This window comes from Trichoderma reesei (genome assembly GCF_000167675.1).
Source record: "Trichoderma reesei QM6a unplaced genomic scaffold TRIREscaffold_18, whole genome shotgun sequence".
NCBI classification, from domain to species: domain Eukaryota; kingdom Fungi; phylum Ascomycota; class Sordariomycetes; order Hypocreales; family Hypocreaceae; genus Trichoderma; species Trichoderma reesei.
In genome coordinates, this window is record NW_006711165.1 from 230,805 (window position 1) to 251,131 (window position 20,327).

The window sequence follows — 20,327 nt, forward strand, 5'->3', positions numbered from 1 at the left end:
AGGTTCATACATAGATAGGTACTACTGTAGACTTGAGGTATACTGATATTCACACATGATACTACATGTTCGAGACCTAGTATTGATGAAACATCGCGAGATGTATATTGATGCCTGTAAAATCACAAACACGCCGCCGATTTATATCAACCAGAATAAAGAAGGAAATGACAGAAAAAAAACCCATGCGAAAACTGAGAAAAACAAGTAAAGTGATACTCGTCAGAACCAGTCTGAACCTATGTACGGCATGCTATGTAAACCTAACATAAAGAAACAGAAAAGAGGAAGATGACTACAGTATAAGAGGAAAATGAAGGGCATGAAACGAGTGTATGGGAAACGTTTCGGATGGAGGCTGATTGCTGTATGTTTCATGGTGTGTGGTTATGTCGAGTTTGGTTGATGTGTGTGTGAGAGAGATGCGGTTTTGAGGGGGTGGGTATATATATATGTGTGTGTGTAGAGAGAGAGGAGAGAGAGAGAGAGTTTGAGGAGTGGGTTTTTGGTTATAGGAGGACGTAGAGTGCGCAAATCTAGTTCATGTTTGTTAGCTTCCATTTTCTTTCTGCATTTCTTATGTGATACCTGGATGGTGAAAGATGTGTGTGTTCCTTTGCTGTGAAGGGTGCTTGCATGGGGATGAATAAAGGGGGTTTCACTCACCAACGAAAGCCCCAGAATCATAGAGCACCAAAAACAGACGTTATTCAACGTCTTCCTGCCCCTCACCCACTTTGTGCGCTGCAACATGACAATGGGCAGCTGCAGCATCTGACACACGAAGCCATACCCGCGAATCTTCTTGGTGATGCACGCCATGACAATCTCGTGCCCGACGGCAGAGATCAAGAAGGTGATGAATGTGGCAAAGGCTTTCCCCGTGTGCGGGCGGGAGGCGCTGTAGACGTGGCGCCGGAGAAAGGAGTAGACGGGGACGTTCCACTCGCGGGAAAACTCCATCCAGTCGGTGCTGTTCCACCAGTCGGCGTAGAAGTGGCGGTCGGCGAAGCGCGTGATTTCGGCGAACGCGCCGAGGACGTATTCGAAGATGACGAGGAAGACGAGGAGGAAGGTGAGCATGAAGGGGAAGAGGAGCCAGGAGATTGTCTCGGCGAGGATGAGGCATGATTCGAGGAGGACGACGGAGGAAGATTGTTGTTGCGAGGATGATGATGATGATGAGGAGGAGGAGGAGGAGAGGAGTTCGAGGCGGCGGGAGGCGTCGATGAGGACTGGGTGGATGTACTCCTCGGAGATGACGGTGAGGAGAAAGATGCAGCCAAAGGTGGCAATGATCTTGGACACGAGCGCGGTCCAGTTGATGGCCGGGGTGCGCGGGTACTCGAGCTCGTAGCAGAGCGTCGGGCAGCAGAGGTAGTCGAGGTAGTTGGCCCAGGTCAGGTTGCGCGGGTAGGTGACGTTGCCCATGGGGCTGGTGAGCTCGCGGGCGAGGTCGTCGCGCAGGGTGTCGATTTCGTCGGCGCTGGTGGGTTCCGCGTCTGCGTCCGCCTCGGGGGATTCGGGCTCGGGCTCGGGCTCGTGCGAGACGGCGTGGCCGTTGCCGTTCATGGCAGTGCTGCTGCCCTTGTCGATGCTGCTGCTGCCGCCCTGCTTCCTCGCCTTCTTGGGCCTGACGGCGGCGTCATTGTTGTCGTCCTCGTGCTTGAGCTCCAGCGGTCGCGGCAGGGAGACACCGGAAACGCTGCCCTTGCGGTGGTCGGCGCTCGGGTACAGGTAGACGGGGCGGCGGTCCGCGCGCGAGGGGTTCGGCTCGTCCAGGCTGCGCAGCCGCTTCTCCGTCTCGGAGAGGTGTCCGTTGTAAAAGGCGTACGAGTGCATCTTCATGAGCAGCACCATGGTGTGCAGCAGCAGGCACACCTGCGCGGTCCAGCTCCAGTCGAGCCAAAAGGGCACGACGATCCAGACGGCCAGCCACAGGACCTGGTAGACGCTCTGCAGGGCCATGCCGCCTTTGCTCCAGCCCCAGGCGCCGCCCATGGGGCTGCTGCGCGCCCAGCGGTGCAGCGGCAGGCTGACGGCGGTGGAGGCGACCATGAGGAAGTCGGCGATGGCGAGGTGCCACAGCTTGTCGGCGAAGAGGGCCCAGATCTGGACGCGCAGCGGGTAGCCCGTGTCCTTCATGTTGCGCAGCATGGTGGTGATGCCCATGATGGCCAGGCCGATCCAGAAGAGGTTGAAGAAGCCGTGGAAGTCGCGGTAGTCGCTCTGGGGGTCAAAGTGCGACACGCGCGAGGCGAACTCGATGGTCGGGAAGATGCGGCGGCGCTGCTCGGCGCGGACCTGCTTGCGCGCCGAGGAGAGCGACTTTGTCGAGGGGGGAGCGTTGTCGGAGACGGGCGTCGAGCGGCCGCTGCTTTTTTTTGTTTCAGTGCCCGGGTTAGCAGGCTGTTCGATATAGTACTACTGTGGACAGAGGAGTGATTTCAAGAGGTCTCACCTGGTTGTCGCACTCCCCATGCCGCTGTCGCCCGGCGTCAGGTGCTGGTCGAGGTCCGAGGCGGTGCGCAGCGCCTGGGCGTGTCGCGGGCGCAGGACATGGTCGTAGCCGTGGTCGACGAGGAGGCTGTGGCCATTGGCCAGGGCGCCGGTCGAGGTCATGATGCGCCAGAGAGGAGGAGGAGGGGGAGCTGTGCAGTCTTCATCCGGCGGTGGTGGGATGCAGAGGTTGAGGAGGCGATTGGCACAAGCTTCTGGTAGGTGGTGATGGTGGTGATGGTGAATCGAACTAGGTAGTCGAAGGAGAGCTTCCAGAATGCGATACTAGCCGCCTTTTTGTTCGCTCTTGTTGCTTTGGATTCTTCTTGGTAAGCCCCCTCTCTGCCTTGTCGCAACACAGATTGAGATTCCTTTCAGGAGTAGTGGATAAATATAGATATAAATATAGGTATATCGTTCAGAACAGGATTCTAAAACAGGCCGTATGCGAGTATTAATCCCAGAGGCAAATAGGAGGGCCGAGCGGGCGGTACTTTGAATATCGCTTGCATCAATTGCGGAACCGGGGGGGGAGGGGCTGCTGTTTGTAAGGGTTGCGTCTCTGCGTCTCCGATCCGTCGCCGTTTCAGCAGCGACGAGGAACGAATCAGGGAGGACGAAATACGCCGTATTAGTATAGTATAGGACGAGGAAGATGATTCAAAGGATGAAGAAGAAGCTGAAAAGCGAGATATAAGTCGGTGATAAAACTTGGAACCAAGGCAACAAAAACAGAGGCAAATTGAAGAAAAAAAGCAGGGACCAAGTACAGATACAGATATACGTCACTGGCCCCCACTTTTTTCGGATCAAGTTGAAATGGAGCCTCTTTCGGTTGGCGATGCAGCTGCCAGGGCCGTGAAAGGTGTATCGTATCGTAGGTAAGTGAGTAGTAATAATACAGTTATAATCCCCGAGTTTGTGGTTTATTTTTTGGTGGTGATGCCCTATCCTCAAGATCAAAAATTGTCGAATTGCCTGGATGTTGAATCGTGAACCATGAAACCTAGTACCTACGTGTTTTATATCCAACTGCCGGAATGACGGGGCTGCATCCTCTCCGTCCTCAAAACACCTGCTTACCTACTCAAACCGTTCTTCTTCCCTCCAATCCTCTTCCCCTTTCGCCACCCGACTCATCCGACCTCCGACCTCCGACTCCCCCACCCCCCATGCTCACCCATCCATACCTATCAACCACCCAAAATTCCCGAAAATGTCTACAAAGAAGCAGTTATTCGGCATATCGCACTCGATCAAGCTTCCGAACTAGCCAGCTTACTATAGCTGCTCTAGCTTCTCGAGAATCATGAGAGCAGGGAAATCATATCATGGCTTTTTGTACACGGAAGTATGTATGAGACAAAGGGAATCAGATCATGGCTTAACGTCTACGACATACTTGCAGAGTATAAGAAGACGCAATCGGATGATCTAGCTTTAGAGCCTTGAGCCTTGGGCCATTCTTCTTGTCGTGTGTGCGTGTAAGTGAGGCTGCCTGCATGTTCCTCTACTCCTTATCACGGATTGCCATTCGGGTTCCGCAGGTGCCAAGTCTTACACATGCGTCATGTACAACGTCTAGCCTTAATCCATCAAGTCAAGCACCGTGCATCCCATGTATGTTGCGATATTACTAGACAAGAAGGTCCGAAGAAGCCTCGAGAATTCCATGCGAGTACTAAATCTCCCGTCTTCCAGCCCATGTCCCCACCGCTGATGCTCCTCCAGCGTGATACAGACAAGGGAAAACAAAGGACAAACTCCTCCATGCTAAATGCTCCCAGATGCTATGCACCGCCAGACCAACAAAAGTCAAGCCCTCTCCCCTCCCGCCATACATATACACCATAAAATTTCATCGCAGATACACCCCATGCACCCCCATCAAGACACACGAGAATGAAATCACCCCAGACCCCAAACGCCGGGCTCCCGATCAACTGACTCCCTATGCATACCCCGCCGCCGCCGGACCTCCCGGACCACCTCGGCTCATCCCGCACTCTCCGCGCCGTAGCCACCCCAGAAACAACCTCCCAAATCAGGGCCCAAAGTGATAGTATCGCTCTCTATTGGCTTCTGCTTACCGTCAATTGTCACCTCCTGACATCCCCGTCAGTCTTCCGCTCCGCCACCAGCCTCACGTCCCTCCCGTGCCGACTGTGCACCGTGAACGTCCACGGCATGTGCAGCCACCACTCCCCCCCGAGGTGCTGCAGATACGTCCGCCACCACTGCGCGTCCTGGCTGCCGATGAAGAGCAGGTAGCTGTGCCCCTCGCCGTGCAGCCGCTGCGCGAACCGCTGCAGGCCCTCCTGCACCTGGAAGCGCCGCTCCTCGCTCCGCTGGTTCTCCGCGTCGTCGGCCTGCCACCCAGGGTCGACGACGGCGTCCACGTCGCGCACAATGTGCAGCGTCTGCCGCAGCGCCCGCACCGGCCGCGGGAACAGCAGCTGCAGGTAGCCGCCCGACGACGCCCGCGAGCGCCGGTCGCGGTACGACACCCCGTCAGTCAGCAGCCGCCGCTTGGCAAAGTCCTTGGCCTTGTAGTAGAAGACGTCGTCCACCAGGTTCGTGTTGAGCCACATGCTCACCATCCGGTCCATGGTCGCGCTCAGGTCCGACCCGGCCCGCCGCAGGTCGCTGGCGTACACCACCCGGAACGTCATCAGCTTGTACTCGAGCTCCAGCAGGTGCAGCTGCAGCCGCATCAGGGGCTCGTCCGCCAGCAGGAAGCTGTCGCTGAGCCGGGGCGTCGTCGGCCTCCACCCTCCGCTCATGAAGCTCTTGATCGAGGTGTTGGACGTGGACGAGTCCGCCGAGTGCGTCGATGGCGTCGGGCTTGGCTCTCGCTGGATGGGACTCGGCCTGCGAATGTCCCTGGTGTAATTGACGCAGAGAAAGAAGTCGTGGTGCGGCCTCCCCGTCCTGCTCGTGGGGTTCTGCCGGATCGCGTCTCGGCCTCGCTGCGCCGCGCCGTGAAAGTCGGTCCCCTTGATGAGCAGCTCGTTGTAGAACGCCTCGAGGTAGGTCGCCACCGTCTGCCAGTGCACGTAGAACCACATGGCCGACACGTTGTGGACGCCACGCTCCAGGAAGATGTGGGCTAGGTTCGTCGTCGGTCCCGCGCGGTTGTACGCCGACAGACAGGCGTTGAGGACGACGTTTTCAATGTGGTAGTTTGCCAGCACCTTGGCCACGTCCGTGGCCCGGGCGAGGTGCGTCTGTGGAACATGATACCCGTGAGAGCTCGAGACTTGGTGCTTCTTGGCAAACAAGAGCCAGGGGACTTGACGTCCGTTGCTGTGCCACATTAGCCCTCTTGCTCCCACTTCCTCCTTGTCAAGGCAAACTCACTCGTCCTCCATGATCCTCCCGTGAAGGTCAAAGTGCACCAGGTTAAACTGCACTCCGTGTCCCGCCCTCACCTTGAGATGCTCGTCCAGCTCCTCGATGCTGCCCGGCCGCACCACCTCCAGCAGCAGCCGGCTCCTCAGTTTCCGGTGCACGCTCATCAGCGGCCACTGCGCCAGGTCCGGCTCCGGGTCGCGCTCCGCCCCCGACCGGCTGAAGTCGCGCGCAATCACCAGCAGCACGTGGAAGACGCCGCTCGGGTTGGCCTGCACGCTCGACAGCGACCGCGGTGGTCCTAGGGGCCGGGACGGCTGGCCGGCAAAGTGACTCACGCGCGTCACCCGCAGGCGCAGGTTCGGCATCAGCGGCGTATTGGTAGACTCGAGGAGCTCCCAGGCGAGGCAGTGGATGCCGCCCCTGCTCTCGGGCACTTGGGGGTCGTGGTGTTCGACAACAATGATCTGGGCCTCGGTGATGCCGGTTCGGAGCACTCTAGGCCTGAACAGGCCCAGCTGGCCCAGCAGCTTCTCGCCATAATCCCGTATGCAGTCCTCCGCCCGCGCCCTCTCGTCCGTGGCATTCTCCTCATTCAAGCTCTGCAGACTCCAATGCTGACGGTCCGAATTGCGCAGATAGTCCTCAAAGACGTCTTTGTACTGGTCGACGGAGAAGGGGTCCGTGATGGTGGTGGCGACCTCGGGCCGTTGGTTGACCTGGATGGTGACGTGCCAGGAGCGCCTCGAGTCCGCATTGGTTGCGGCCGGCTCTGCTACCGGGCGGCAGGCTGCCGCAAGGCGCACGTAGACAACGTCCATCTCCTGATCCCAGGTCTTCTCGGCGCGGCGCAACCCCGCGACCGCATATCTGGTCGTTGCCGATTGCTGCCGTGGCTGGTTGTGTCTGACCGCGAAGCACCTCCTCCACAGCTGTCTCCTCGTAGCACCGAATTGTACCCCCGTTTCTTCACAAATTTCGGATTCTCTCTTGAGGAGCAAATCTGTCTCGAGGCTTCGTCGTAGTCTGGTCGAGTTCGGCGCTCAATTCGAATCGTCGCAGCCGCAGCTATATCGCCATTCGCAGGAACAGAAACTCGCAGCTATTTGGTCACTACCCCAGAGCCCACAGAAGCACCAGATGTTAGCAACCAACCCAAACCACATTCAAGCCAAGCACCAGGAGTCGCAGTGGCACAACCATAACCTTACAGTAATGCAAGTAGTAAATCACACAAATGCCCGCAGATGCAACATCCAGAAGAACACGCGCGCTGTCGTAAAGGGAGGGTGCACCAGCAAAAAGAAAAAGAATGTGAGAGAGGCACATGAGCAGGAGCTGGAGAAACAGTCGGACATGGTACATGGCTGGTGTCTCAGGACAGGACAGGGCAGAGCAAGTGCCGTCCCAGGTGTGCCTGCCTGCAGGGGTAATAGCAGAACAGCCGAATCTGCAGCTTGTACAAGTATGTACAGTGGGGTGTCAAAAGTCTGGGTACAAACGTAATTTCAGGCTACCCTAAACTCTACTACTATATAAAAACTCTATTTTTTTACTATATAAATAGTTATTAAAAAAAAGGAAAAAAATATATTTATATAAATTAAAGGCTAAATTAATATATTTTAAATAAAAAATAAGTAATTAATAAATAATTATATAAATATATTAAATTAAAGTTAATATTAAAAATTTTAATATAAAATTTATACTATATTTTTAAAGCTTTATATAATAGGCTATATAATATATAAATAAATAAAACTTTATTTATAAGTAAATAGTATATAATATTTATATTTTATATATTTAAAACTATATAATAACTATTAATTATTATTTTATAATACCTTAAAGTATATATTAAAAATAGCTAAAAATTTAATTTTATATAATTAAAAACTTAGTAAATAAAAAAAATCTATTTTAATATTTTTAAATATATATAAATATAAAAATTTTAATTATATTTAAAAACTTAAAAAAATATAAATATTAAAAGCTATAAATAGATTTTTAAATTTTTACTTATTTTACCTTAATTTTAAAGCTTAATAGCTTATTAACTATTATTTATTTTTATATTAAAATTATATATATATAATTTTAAGTAAAACCTTATATAAAAATAGTTTTTTTTTTCCTTTAGCCTTTAGTGTTAATTAATTATAGCTTTTTAAAAAGTGTGGGTTTTGGTGTAAAAAGGCGTTTGTACCCAGACTTTTGAAACCCCACTGTACGAACAGGAGGCCAATCCCTGTCAAAGGCTGCTGCTCCGCCCATTTGACATAAGGTACTAGATCTCGCCGCTCATTGAGTACGCGATACTACTTACTGTATGTGTATGGCTACCTAGATTCGACTCAGCCTCTCTTTCGCAGCAAATCAATTCCCATCAACGCACAAGAAAGAACAAGAGCGCCTCGGATATGGATGCCTAGCACCTGAACATGCGGTAACACATTGACAGAAACACAGCACATGCAAGGCGCGAAAGCCGCGCTCCAGGCATCATCGTCCCTCGATACGTCACACCAGCCCCCCTTGTGATCACCATCAGCAGCGAAAAAACAACAGAATTGAGAGGCAAAGGAACTGAAAGAGACGCCCGCCACGTCGTATTAATCTCCCTCTATTCGTCACTTGGAATTGTGAAGCCTCACTTCAGCTGCCTTTGCCTTGGACACAGCCTGCATTGACGTGTAGACGATGTGTGTGTGTGTGTGTGTGTTCCATCCTGCTTGAGACTTCGTCGTCCACCCTAGAATCAGCCCTTTGATCCGATAATTGCCAGAACAATAGCTCAGCAACTTATACAGCACCTAAGTAAATCTAGTAGTGTCTCACTATGGAACCTCCTATTAGTATGTATGTTCAGAATTTCCTTTGCCGGCCCTGTCTTACAACAAGGCTTAATAAGAATGTCATAAAACCGGACTTTGTCGAGCCCCCCTATTTCTGCAGATAAACACTCATGTGCCTACGGAGTACTTATAGAGCCTGTTATACATAAACGACAGCAGGTGCCCGCTCAAAGACTACAAAGGGACCATCTGTAAGCTGACAGACTTGCGATGCACAGGCGATAATCTAATATACTTTCGCGTGTAACCGGCAGAGAAGGCCTATGTTCATACTTTGGTATCCCACCTTTTGGAAGTTTACAATAGAGGCCGATAAGCTTTCCCACCCATCACTTATCCCCCACACTACAGCATCACCTGCACGCTAGATACGATATAAAGACATCCATGGATAGGTGATATCACAAACGACGAAACTCAAAATTGGATATAACGGACTGTACCTCTCTACCTGCACATTCACCTCAGACAGACAGACAAGCTCCACAAAAGCCAAAGCAAGACCGAAACGCGAAACGAGCACCAACAAAAGAGGCAAAAAAGCCAAAGCAACGCAATAGGGAAACAGAAAGTCAACCAACAACACGGCAAGGAAAACCACATCACAACTCTATACTCACCCGATTGGAACAGTCTGACATCGAAATCAGTAGTCACTGGCCATCCTTGAACACATCACAAACCAGACCCGGGACACAGAACACAGAACACAGAACCCACAAAGACACCATACAAAACACCGGCAATCCCCTTGTTTTCTCTGAAGTTTTTTTTATAGTTTCTTTCTGAAGAAGAGATGCCTAAAGACACGAAACAGAGGCAAGCAAAGCGAGAGAGGATAAAAAAGACAAAAAGGAATGGGGAAAAAAAAAAAAAAGGCTCCTCCCTTCCGCTATGGCGCCGATAACACCCTTCTCTTTACTCGAATGGTAGTAAACAAACAATTTGGAAAAGACAGTTATAACAGTGAAAGAAAGCCACCTCTTCTCTCTGAGACAAGAACAATAAGGACAGGACGCAGGGGGGTGATATTTGAGACAGGAAAAAAAAAGGAGGGTAATTACAGGGCTGAGCAACAAAGATTGACGGGGTCGAATAATCTGAACAAAGCCAGAGTCTGCATGGTTTTCCACAGGTACAGACTCGGCAATATCTCCGAGATGGGCTCTCCTCCCTTGTATATGTCAATGGCGTGTATTTCTTCCATCTCTTGCCATGTATCATCCGTTTCAAAAGGCCCCAACTCGGGTTCGACCGGGCGCGTGCAAAGACAAAAGAGAAGAAACTCGATCAGATCGCTAGGTAATCAGTTGGTCGACAAATTGGTGCTGTTTGACGAGAAAAGAAAGAAGAAAGAAAAAATCGGTTGCCGGCTAAGTCAAACAGCTTTTGGGGGTAATTCGTAACGTCGTAAAGGGGGGCGGGAGAAAGCATGCTGAGAAAGGAAAAGGAATGTTCTCGATATGTACGGATTAGTTGGCTTGTGCTCTCTGAGAGTTGTCTAGTTTTAACAGTAAATATGCAGGTGCTAACAAGTCTGGCAGTGGCTCTTGGTAGGAGATGAATGCGCTCTTTGGTTGCGTGCTTTTGCGTGTGATGCGAGTTCGCGTCCGTCCAGGTTACATGACGACACAGCAGCCGCAGCCTCCTTTCTGGTCCTGGTCGTCCGGAACATCGGGCATCCTCTGGGTGCTCTGGGCCTTTTCGCTGAGCTGGCTCTGTGATTGTGTCGTTCCTTGGGGCGTCATGGGGGGTCGCTGGCCGGGCAGAGGGCTCTTGGGCGGCTGCACGTCGGAAATCTTGGGCATCGTGGAGTAGGACGATCCCAGCCGCGGCAGTGGGCTCTTGGGCGGCTCCGCCTTGAGCGGCCACTCGTCCGACTGGGGCGCCGTCACGGGCGACTTGGCCTCTTGCTCGGCGGGCGGCTCCTGCTGGGCGCCTTCCGGCGGTGCAGAATTCTCGCGGAACACTGGCAGCGCGTTGGTGTTGAGAGGCCGGAAATCCTTGTCGTAAGCATCGCCAAACTTGCCCTCCTGCTCCCACTTCTCCTGCATGAGCCTCTTTGCAACGGTGGGTATGATTTGCTGTTCCGGAGGTAGGCGAGGATCCGGTTTGTAGCTGTTGACCATCCACGGCGGGTTGCCCTCGGGCTGCTTGAGAGACGCTTCTCCGGATCGCGTGCTGGGTCGTGCATTGCTGGTCGAGTCCTTGCTGGGGCCTGATCGTGTCTTGGGTCGTCCGGCTGCCTTGGGTTTCGCGCTGACGGGCTCCGAGTTCTTGCGGTTCGCCGTAGGCTTCTTGGGCGATGTGTCGGTGGCAGAGCGCTGTGCCGGCTTGGGTTTCTCCACCGGGGCGCAGGGGGCCAGTTCTCTGAGGGTGGTACTGCCACTCCTAGATCGCGCCTAAGAGGAGGTCAGCTCATGTTCTCATCGCCAGGTCGTCAACCAACGGCTGGTCTGCATTCGTCTTGCAGTATTCGTCCACTGACCTTGGCAACAGGTATCCTCGAGCCCCCCTTGGCATTCGCTGCAGCAGAAGCACTGTTTTCCTGTTCTTCCACAACCTCATCCGGAACTTTGAAATCCCAAGGCGATGCTGGGGCGTCTCCAGAGTCTTCCTGCTTAGGCCGGACCTCTGCTGCATCGGTGCCCCTCCGGGCGCTCTTGTCTCGTCGCTGCTTGCTGGTGGCCCGTGACTTGGGGATGAAGCCAGCTGCCTGCAGCTCCTCGCTTTCTATCTGGGCCAACTTGTCACGGTGTATCCATTTCGACTCGACCTCGGGGACAGTGGAATCCGTGCGGCCGCGGTGCGTAAAGTCGTCCGTCTCGGGCTCGCCGGTCGACCAGTCCGACCGGATGTTGTCGAACTCGACGGGCGACTGAACGCCGCCCTCGGCATGTGCATCCCACGGTGCGCTGGCTCGGTGGTCATCGTGCATCTTCTGCGTCCTGCCGTCCAACCGTGAGTCGTAGCGGTTGCTGGAGTTTCCGTTGAGCCGCGGTGCTTCGTCGTCGTAGTAGCCGGCACCAGATTGGTTATACGCCTCCTAGGACAGCCCCCGGATTAGTCGACAATTCTTCCCCAGCATTCCAATCAGGAGGCCCGTCAAACCATGTCATGCGGCCATGCAGCGCCTCGCAGGATAGGCCGTGCAGCGCACCAGATGGGGGGAACGGAAGATATGACAATAAGAAAACAAGAAGAAAAAAAACGATGATCAGTGTCAGACTTACCTCACGTTGGTCCCGGTACCTCCACGATGATTCATCTCCATGGCTGCTGCTCGGTGGCGTCAGGGCTGTGGGAGCGCCCCGAGCCGCTGTAATGGCAGCCATAGCAGTAGCCGAGCTGCGTGTGGATGGACTCGATGTAATGAACCCGGTAGTTCCCCCCTTTTCGACGGCAGATGCGGTATCGGCTCGAATGTGGACGTGCGGAGGCAAAGATGAAAAGGCAGCGCACAGAAAAATGAATAAAAACGGTTGGATCGAATGTCAAGATGAGAATGAAGAGAAGAAAAAATTATGGTAGTGGCGGTCAAAGCCGGCCGTCCGTCCTGTCGCGTACGGCCAAAAAGTCACCAAGCCTCGTGGAGTCGGTTTGTCGCGATCCCCTGAGACATGGGGTAATATTTTTTTTCTCGTTTCTTTTTCGGCTTCTTTTTTTCCTTCCCGTGTCTGGATAACGAGTGAAGGGGGATCGGGCGATGGGCGGGTGGCAGCACGCAGCGAGGAGCTCTCTGGACGACGCAATGGGAGTCGAGCTGGCGGGCGAGCAACGCCGCAGTGAGCCAGTCGAGCAGCTGCAGAGAGAAGGGAAGAGCAAACGCACGCAAGAGCCGGCCGGTGGTGATATTGAGTCGTTGCGTTGCAGCACTATGTATTACCGTAGTGCAAAGCACAGCAAGAGTCTGGCAATCTCGGAGAAGGGGGAGGAAGCCGGGCTAGAGGCACAAGTTGGCGATGGACGTTGCAGGAGGCGGCTGTGGTTGGCTGGCGGGCTGCCTGCTTAACCGCCTCTGGCTGTAGCGAGCAGCGCTACGGGCGGTGCGTCTGCCGGGGGGCGCTGGGCTGGAGTACGCGAGGGTACTCGAGAGGGCCGCGATCGCGATACGGCGGCTGGGGTACCTGTTTCGTACCCGCGCACGACGAGGCCAGAAGCAGACAGCTCTCCCCACGATGACCAGACTTTGGCTCGACGGTTATTTCATGGCCGGCTGCCCTTTTCAATGCACTCCAGGGTTTCTGCTGCAAAGCCCGGCAAAGCCGCGCTCTGGAGCGACTCGCCCGCCACGCAAAGTCTGTCACTGGCCTGTTGGCCTGGGGGCTTGTCCAGGCCTTTGGCCCACCCGCTCATTTGCCAGCAGGGGCGCCAGGTCGGTTCGGGTGATGTCGTCGACCAGGGTTGATATAACCAGTGGAACTTCAAGATGATGGCCTGGCCAAGAGCGTTCTCTGCAGTCCGGGATGCTTCCCTTGTCTCTTCTCTTCTTCTTTCTTCTTCTTCTTTTCTTTTCCAGGTTTTTCTGCTGTCATGTGATGGATAGGGCTCAGATGGAAGCAGGCAGAGAAGATCCAGCAGTCTGGCGCAGGTTCCAAGGTCCGGGCATCGCGACGAGGCCAAGACCCCAAAATTGGCTGCCACAGGGGCCTGTCGCCCGTTTCCAGCGAGCATGGACCCCTGCTGAACTCTGATGTGTGCATAGCACTGGACGTCTGGTGGTGGTGCGGTGGCAGTATTATTGGACGGCACCGGCATGTTACGAGCAGGCTGGATATTGCACGGAACCTCAGTCACCATCACCCGTCTCAGAATCTCAAGTCACATTCGTCACAGCATCCAACAGCAGCCAGAGCCCGAGTGAAGCATCACCGACTGGATATCTATAATGGCTGCTCTCGAGCAGCAAGCGTTGAACCAGCTCTGCCTGTATCTAGGTACCTACTCGTAGGTATGTACTACGTATGTACACGCAGCCGTGGCGACTGCCGTATTGCCCCAGACGACAAGGTCAGCAGCCCGGGCCAAGCGAGTGTGCATGTACGGAGTATTCGTACCTCTTCCCGTGAGTGTCTGCATGGCTGGGGCTGCATGGGAGTGCCTGCAAAGGTTTTATCGATACAACCAGTCCGAGCCGCGGTCAGCTCTCCAGGTCGTCTGCGTATCGATACGATTGAAGTTCTTGTCGCGCTGAATTGCATAACGAGTACTACCTACTAAGGTACAGAGAACCTGAGTACCCCTTCGAGCGAGGAAGGCGGCTCACAGGAGGAAGGAGGAAAGGGGGCAGGATGACATGAGCATGGACCATCAGATACGCGAACGGCAATTCGCCTCCTCCTCCTTCTCCTCCTCATCATATCCTCACCACAGCCTCATGCACCAAGGATCCAGGAGCCATGATTCGTCACGCCGAAACCAAGAGCTCGCAAAGCAAAGCATTGCAACAAGGACAGTGAACAGGGCCGAGAGCACAAAGGGAGCACGTCTGCTTGTCGTCTTATCCCCCTTGGCCTGCCGAGACCAAAAGAGAGCGAAGCTGCGGCACTTCGCATCAACTAGTGAGTGGCTTGGGAGGCAAGCAGATACATATAGTACGATGCCGCACAATTCACAGTCTGTGCGACCGCCGATCCGTCACATGCGGTGAGCGTACGAGCCCGTCTTTGAGGCTGCCATTGTGGTATCATGTATGGTGGCATCTGCTGACGATGCCACAGAACCAATTCATGCTCTTGCAACACCATGGAAGCTTTTGCGAGTCACTTTCAGTCCGGCAATTGCACTTGTCCTTGGTACATGTGCTTGATCCGCCTGCATGTTCCCTCACCACACGCTCATTGCCTACGCCAGGGTGCCCGGGTCATGTCGGATGAAACGCCATCGTGAGCATCGTGCCGCCAAACAGACGCGGTTGAGCCAGCCTCAACTGACAACCAGACGGCCCAAACGCCTCTCTATGCTTAGTTCGAGGCCTGACATGCCCTGAAACCGTCCTTTCAGCCACGGTGGGGAATTTGCTGCTCGACACACATTCACCGCAGGCAGGCAGTGGACGGGGAAGACGGCAAGCATGTGCATATGCGAGCACACGGACGGTGGCAGCCAGCGAAAGCTGAAAACCGCGTGACAGCCGTGCAGAGTGGCTGGCTCACTTGATACTTGTAGTATCCAGGATGGCAATCCTCGCGGGGCAGGATTGTTGTGATGCCGGGTGCGGAGTATCCCTTGGACCTCCATCGAATGTCACCCCAAGTGGTCCTCGATATCGAGCGTGCATATCTTTCCGGAGATCAGACGACGCAGCCCAGCATGCGTATGAACGCGTGTGTACCGTGCTCGGCTGCTTTGAAAATCATGTCTAGATGCTCTCTCGAGACGATGGGGGAGGACAGCATCTGGGCTCTAATCTCAGGCCACATACACGAGAAATTGCAGAGGGCGACGGGCGGTGATACACGTGGGAAGATGACCTCATCACGCTGCATGCTCATATTTCGCGCCTATTTTTGGACAGGGCTGGTGGAAGTTGACGGGCTGAGGTTGGCAGAGTGGCTCGAGGAAGCAAACAATTGATTTCAGAGGAATCGCCTGGCTCTTACATGCAAATCCCATGTACGAAAGCCATCGGTGTAGAGGGAGCTACACAGCGAGAGGCAGAGCGATGCCCTTGGCTCCAAAGGCAGCCAATCAAGCGCCAACGGCCTGTATGCTGTGCTACCAAGCTCATGTTCGAAGGCCCAAGTTAGCTGATCGAATCAACTCGTCGTCTGCAATGCTGGCCAGAGTCCTTGCAGCGTCCTGACAACGATGCATCAATCTCTCCCGTGGGAACAGGTATATAAATTCGTCCCGTCGTCTTCCGCTTTTCTCCTGGGAGAGCAGACATCGGCTTGCTTATCAGCAGATCAAAGAGTCAGTCCGCTCGTTTTTTTCTTGGTCAAGCTCCCCTGGAAGACAGCTCCTTGCTCCCACAATCCACCATAACTCTCATGGAGCCCCCAAAGTTGCGCAAGACACGGATTGTCTGCATCTCCGACACCCACAACTGCAACGTCAAGCTCCCCCCTGGCGACGTTTTGATCCATGCTGGGGACCTCACCAACAAGGGGAGCATCTCCGAGGTAAGCCGTCGCCTTTTTGCCGGTCTCTAGTCCGGCCTTCACGTCTGGCGTTCTTGACGTCACCACGTCTGTGCATTGGCTGACATATGATTGCGCCAAATTGAAGCTCTCTCGGGCAGTAAAATGGCTTGAAGAGGCCGACTTCGAAGCCAAGATTGTCGTGGCAGGTAAGTGATGATGTGTCGCAAAGTGATTGACGATGTGAACTGTGATGCTGATTATCAGTAGGCAACCACGACGTCACGCTGGATGAAGACTTTTACTTTCATCACGGCGACCACTTCCACAACAAGGTTAAGCAGAACCCAGCAGACTGCATCAACCTGCTCGCCTCGTCGCCATCCCTCACCTACCTGTGCCATGATTCGGCCACCATCCGTCTCAAGTCGCCCACGGGCCCGCATACCGAATTCACCGTCTTTGGCTCTCCATACTCTCCTCGCAGCGGCCTATGGGCGTTTTACTATGAGACACCGGCCTCTCAGGGCGGCACCGCTGCTGACCTCACTTCGCTGTGGGAACTGATCCCGCTCGAGACGGATATTGTGGTGACGCACACGCCGCCACGTACGCACTGCGATCAGCCCGGCGGTCAGCGGTCTGCCGGCTGCGAGGCCCTACGGCAGGCGCTCTGGAGAGTAAGACCCAAGCTAGCTGTCTGCGGGCACATCCACGACGGGCGAGGCGCGGAGCGAGTGCTCTGGGATCTCAAGAACGCGTCCAAGCCGTATGCAGAGACGGCCGCCATTCCGTGGGAGGATCCGGGCGCGGGCAACAACAAGATGAGCTTGGTCGACCTCACGGGCAAGTCTGGCAAGGTGCCGGCCCTCGCAAACGACGGCTCGCACCCGGGCCGGCCTAGCTATCAGGTCGACCAACAGACGGCTTCCACGCCAGCTCCCGCGGGGCCATATTCGGAGGAGTCATCACAGCAGGGCTCTAGCGTCGCTGCCCAAGAGCGAGGCGGCGGTGACGGCGATGGCGGTCCGGTGGGCTATGGGGGTGATCCGGAGTCTGAGGACTGCGATCGCGAGGCGTTGGCGGGGAGGCAGGGCCGCAAGGAGACGTGCATTGTGAATGCAGCGATTATGAAGGGAAGCTATCCGCATGTTGAGGGAAAGCAGTTTAGCAAGCCCATCGTGGTGGACTTGTATCTGCCTGTGTGGGAGGACTGAGCTTGATGAGCTTGAGAAAGCTTGACGAGCGACGAGCCTAGAGCCGAAGCTGAAGAGGCTGAGTGAAGCCTGAGGAAGAAGGATGAACAGTGTAAGGGAGAGAGCAGACGGGGTGGTGACGGGAACAGCATCGAGCGGCTGGGAGCATGTGATGGGTCAGCGGGAGTAGTGCGTTTGTTGCATGTAGCATACTGTAAAGATACGCCGTGGCGTCATCTACTTTGCTCGAGATACTGCGAAAGAAGTGATGTACCTGTCGGCACGCCCTCATGACATGGAGATGGGTGGGCAGATGCCAGCAAGCCAGCCATTGACGAATGAAGGGGATGAAGACGCACCCCGTGACAGGGGTCGGGACGGTGACAGCAAAGCAAGTAATCAATCGATCAATACAGATCATTCTGAAGCAAAAGTTGTAGCTGACAAGTCGGCCAATCTGTCTAATAGCAGACTTGGGATGATAAGTCAGACCCAAGGCGACAGCACATCCCATCCATACCATTTCATCTAGTTCAAGTTTAGACGAATCGTGGATCGAGGTAATTTAGGGTGTCCGATGCAGGGCCAGCGCATTATGTCCACCTTGTCTTGACATGATGCCCACCATCTTTTTCTTTCATCTAATACCGTCTTTGCCCGGGCTAGTATTACTATTACTACTGCCTATCGGCCTGGTACATTGGCGACGATGAGCCAGGAAGTACCTGGACTTGGACTTGGACTTGGACCTGGGCTTGATAAGGCCATGTACTGTATGCACTTGTGTGCTTTGAACCCCTGCGTCTGCATCCATCCATCCATGGCTATGGGTTTATGGCTACCTTACGGAAGATGTGTTGGTGTTGGTGTTGGTGGTGGTGGTGGTGGTTTGTGAAATCACATTTGGGGGCTTTGCATTGCATGCGGTTGCCTAAGGCGCCTGCTGCTACCTAGTACCTTGGTACTACCTTATGTATTACTGTAAGTGCTTTTGTTGGTGGTTTGGTGCCGAAGTAACCCTCTTGCAGGAGAGAAGAAGAGGTTAGGTATTTAGTAAAGGGGAAGGGGGGGAGGAGAGGATGGAAAGGCACAAGGGGCAGGTGGATTGGGGTGTGGTGGTTGATTTCTTGAGTGGTCGGGTATGTACGAGTAATAGTTGATTGTCTATTATAGTGGTGGTAGTATTAGTATTGTAGTGAGGCTATTGGGATGGAACTTGGATGGTGTCTGCCTACGTGGACATTTCGGCAGATGAAGCCTTTGAGCAAGAGGATTGGTGTTTCAGTGTCCAATGAGCTTGCGTTGGGTTATTTGATGATGGGCGGATGAGATGGACGGACGAGACATGTCATTTGCCTAGGTAGTATGGAGAGTCAAGCACAACTACATCTGCTATCTAGTTTCCCCGGCAATGTGTGAGAAGTCTGGGGTAGAAGGGATGATGGGACAGATAGATATGGAGAGGAGGGATGATTTGCTGCTTCTTCCCCCCTCTTTTGATGCTTTCCAATTATCGGAAGAAATGGTGGATGGGGGGGGGGGGGGGGGGGGGGGGGGATGTTTGCATGGCAGCAATAGCATAAGCGTTCTTCTTGAGGATCTAATTGTGTTTTGTTGTTTTCTCTATGTTGCAGGATGTTGGGATGCCTTTTTCTAGCGTAGGTACGAGGACATACAGATGACTCTAGTAGTGTACGTCTTGTGTGAACCCCTTTGCTTGGAGTACTAGCACCAGCTTGTATATGTGAAGGGTTGTCTTTTAAAGTATCTGGAGTGTTTGATTAGGTAGGCTTACAAGGCAGATAGGGAGGAAGCTATGAGAGAGATGATTGGGAGGTTGCGGAGGGGGATTTGTGGCGGCGCCTCGTTTTGAAGGGGGGGATGGGATTTTGGGGATTGATTGATTGTTCTGGCGGTGAGCGTGCTTGGAGTGGCTTTGCTTTGAGGGAATTGATTCATTAGATTGGGGATTTCGATGGCTTCTGAGGAAGTTCTGCTTGATTTATTTATTTATTTTATTTTATTTTTTTTTTTTTGGGGAATTCTTGTCTTGCAGTTGATATGTGTAGGGTAACTGTTGCCATGAGAGTAAGGAGGAGGAAGTGTGAGGTAGCCGATCTGGGTGGGAATCCATTCGCAGAAGAGACAAGGGATGGATAATACCTCCATGCCAACAAATCAGCATGGTCCTCCCGGGGAAAAGCAAAACCCCAGGTCTGTCTCGCCAGTTCTGCAGCCCCATATACATACGTACATAGATACTAGGACCCAGACAACAAGATCTGAATGGTCGAAAAAAAGAAGCACCCTGGATGTCTGTCCTGCGTGTGCTCCTGTACAAGTACCGTATCGCATTGCGAGGTGTGTGTGGATTACATGTATGTATGTACAGTACCTCTGCCATCCCGCATACAACCGTCCTTGGTCGAAAAGGCGTCTCGTGGACAGATTTTGTGCTCACCGCCATGGGGGATGTCTGTTTCGTGGGGGGAGGAAAAGATGTCATTGGGTGAAAATGGAGGGCTTCTGTTTTCTTACTGGCTTCTTTTGGGGAAGGGAGTTGGATTTCATTGGGCGACTTTTATAATCCATATGATGATGCTGTTACTAGGTAGTATGTAGTACTAGAATCAAGGCGCGGCGTGGAATGGGGTGATGCGGGTTTTTTTATGTGTGAAGAAGGGATTGGGTGGCTTTTGATGGGGATGAGTTGTGAGAGGGGGGGACTGGAGTTGTGATTTTTGGCCTATCAAGTGGTGGTTTGCAGGAAGAGAAGGATGTTAGTGGTAGGTTATTGAGATGCTGTTATGGGAGGCATAGAGAAGAGATTTTGCGATAAGTGACGGGGCATCAATGCCCGTGATCTGCTCGCTCATCAGGTCTCATGGTCCGCGTTTGGCGCGCCTAGACCAATGGGTGGCGAGCATTGTGGCTGCGCGAGGATTGATGGAACATGGACAATATGTAGGAAGGCTTTTGCAGCGTCAAGACAAAGTGTGATATTGTGTGTGTGCACTGATGCGGAACATGCGGAGAAGAAGTCATGGAAGAAGTATAGACAAGGAAGGGAGAGGCGCTGACTTGATACTGTGACGAAGCAATCCCGAGCATTGAACAGGAATCATGCTGGATGACTTGACTCTTTGCTATACGATTCCTCCATCGGTCTTGGAATCACTGCTCTCGTTGCTCGTCCTGAAAAGTGTTAGACCATGGACCCTACATAACTGCGCCTCTGTCTCGTTTCTTGTGAGAATTCTTTGGCCCGGCCAGTCCGGCTCGTGGAACGTGAGAGTGCAACCGCAACAGAGCAGAGAGCACGTTTTCCGTCACGC

At 53.4% G+C, this 20,327-nt stretch overlaps 4 protein-coding genes across 4 annotated transcripts; 1 reads left to right on the forward strand and 3 right to left on the reverse strand.

The window, feature by feature from the left end:
• Positions 1 to 458: 458 nt before the first annotated feature.
• On the reverse strand, positions 459 to 2,619 carry TRIREDRAFT_50607 (uncharacterized protein). Its single transcript, XM_006967639.1, has 3 exons — positions 2,462 to 2,619; positions 667 to 2,374; positions 459 to 536 (listed from the first exon to the last, which is right to left on the reverse strand). The coding sequence occupies exons 1-3, from the start codon at positions 2,479 to 2,481 to the stop codon at positions 510 to 512; spliced, it is 1,755 nt and encodes a 584-aa protein (XP_006967701.1). The 5' UTR covers positions 2,482 to 2,619; the 3' UTR covers positions 459 to 509.
• A 1,979-nt stretch (positions 2,620 to 4,598) lies between these two features.
• Positions 4,599 to 7,215, reverse strand: TRIREDRAFT_109994 (uncharacterized protein; the record flags this gene model as incomplete). Its single annotated transcript, XM_006967640.1, has 3 exons — positions 4,599 to 5,805; positions 5,860 to 6,892; positions 7,062 to 7,215. 3 exons carry the CDS (start codon positions 7,213 to 7,215, stop codon positions 4,599 to 4,601), a joined length of 2,394 nt encoding a protein of 797 aa, XP_006967702.1.
• A 3,118-nt stretch (positions 7,216 to 10,333) lies between these two features.
• On the reverse strand, positions 10,334 to 11,116 carry TRIREDRAFT_66173 (uncharacterized protein; the record flags this gene model as incomplete). Its single annotated transcript, XM_006967641.1, has 1 exon — positions 10,334 to 11,116. A coding segment is annotated over one exon (783 nt), but the record flags the coding sequence as incomplete, so codon positions are not given.
• A 4,590-nt stretch (positions 11,117 to 15,706) lies between these two features.
• On the forward strand, positions 15,707 to 17,013 carry TRIREDRAFT_5007 (uncharacterized protein; the record flags this gene model as incomplete). The annotated part of the gene is made up of 4 exons (XM_006967518.1): positions 15,707 to 15,838; positions 15,945 to 16,005; positions 16,067 to 16,707; positions 16,798 to 17,013. 4 exons carry the CDS (start codon positions 15,707 to 15,709, stop codon positions 17,011 to 17,013), a joined length of 1,050 nt encoding a protein of 349 aa, XP_006967580.1.
• Between the last annotated feature and the right edge of the window lie 3,314 nt (positions 17,014 to 20,327).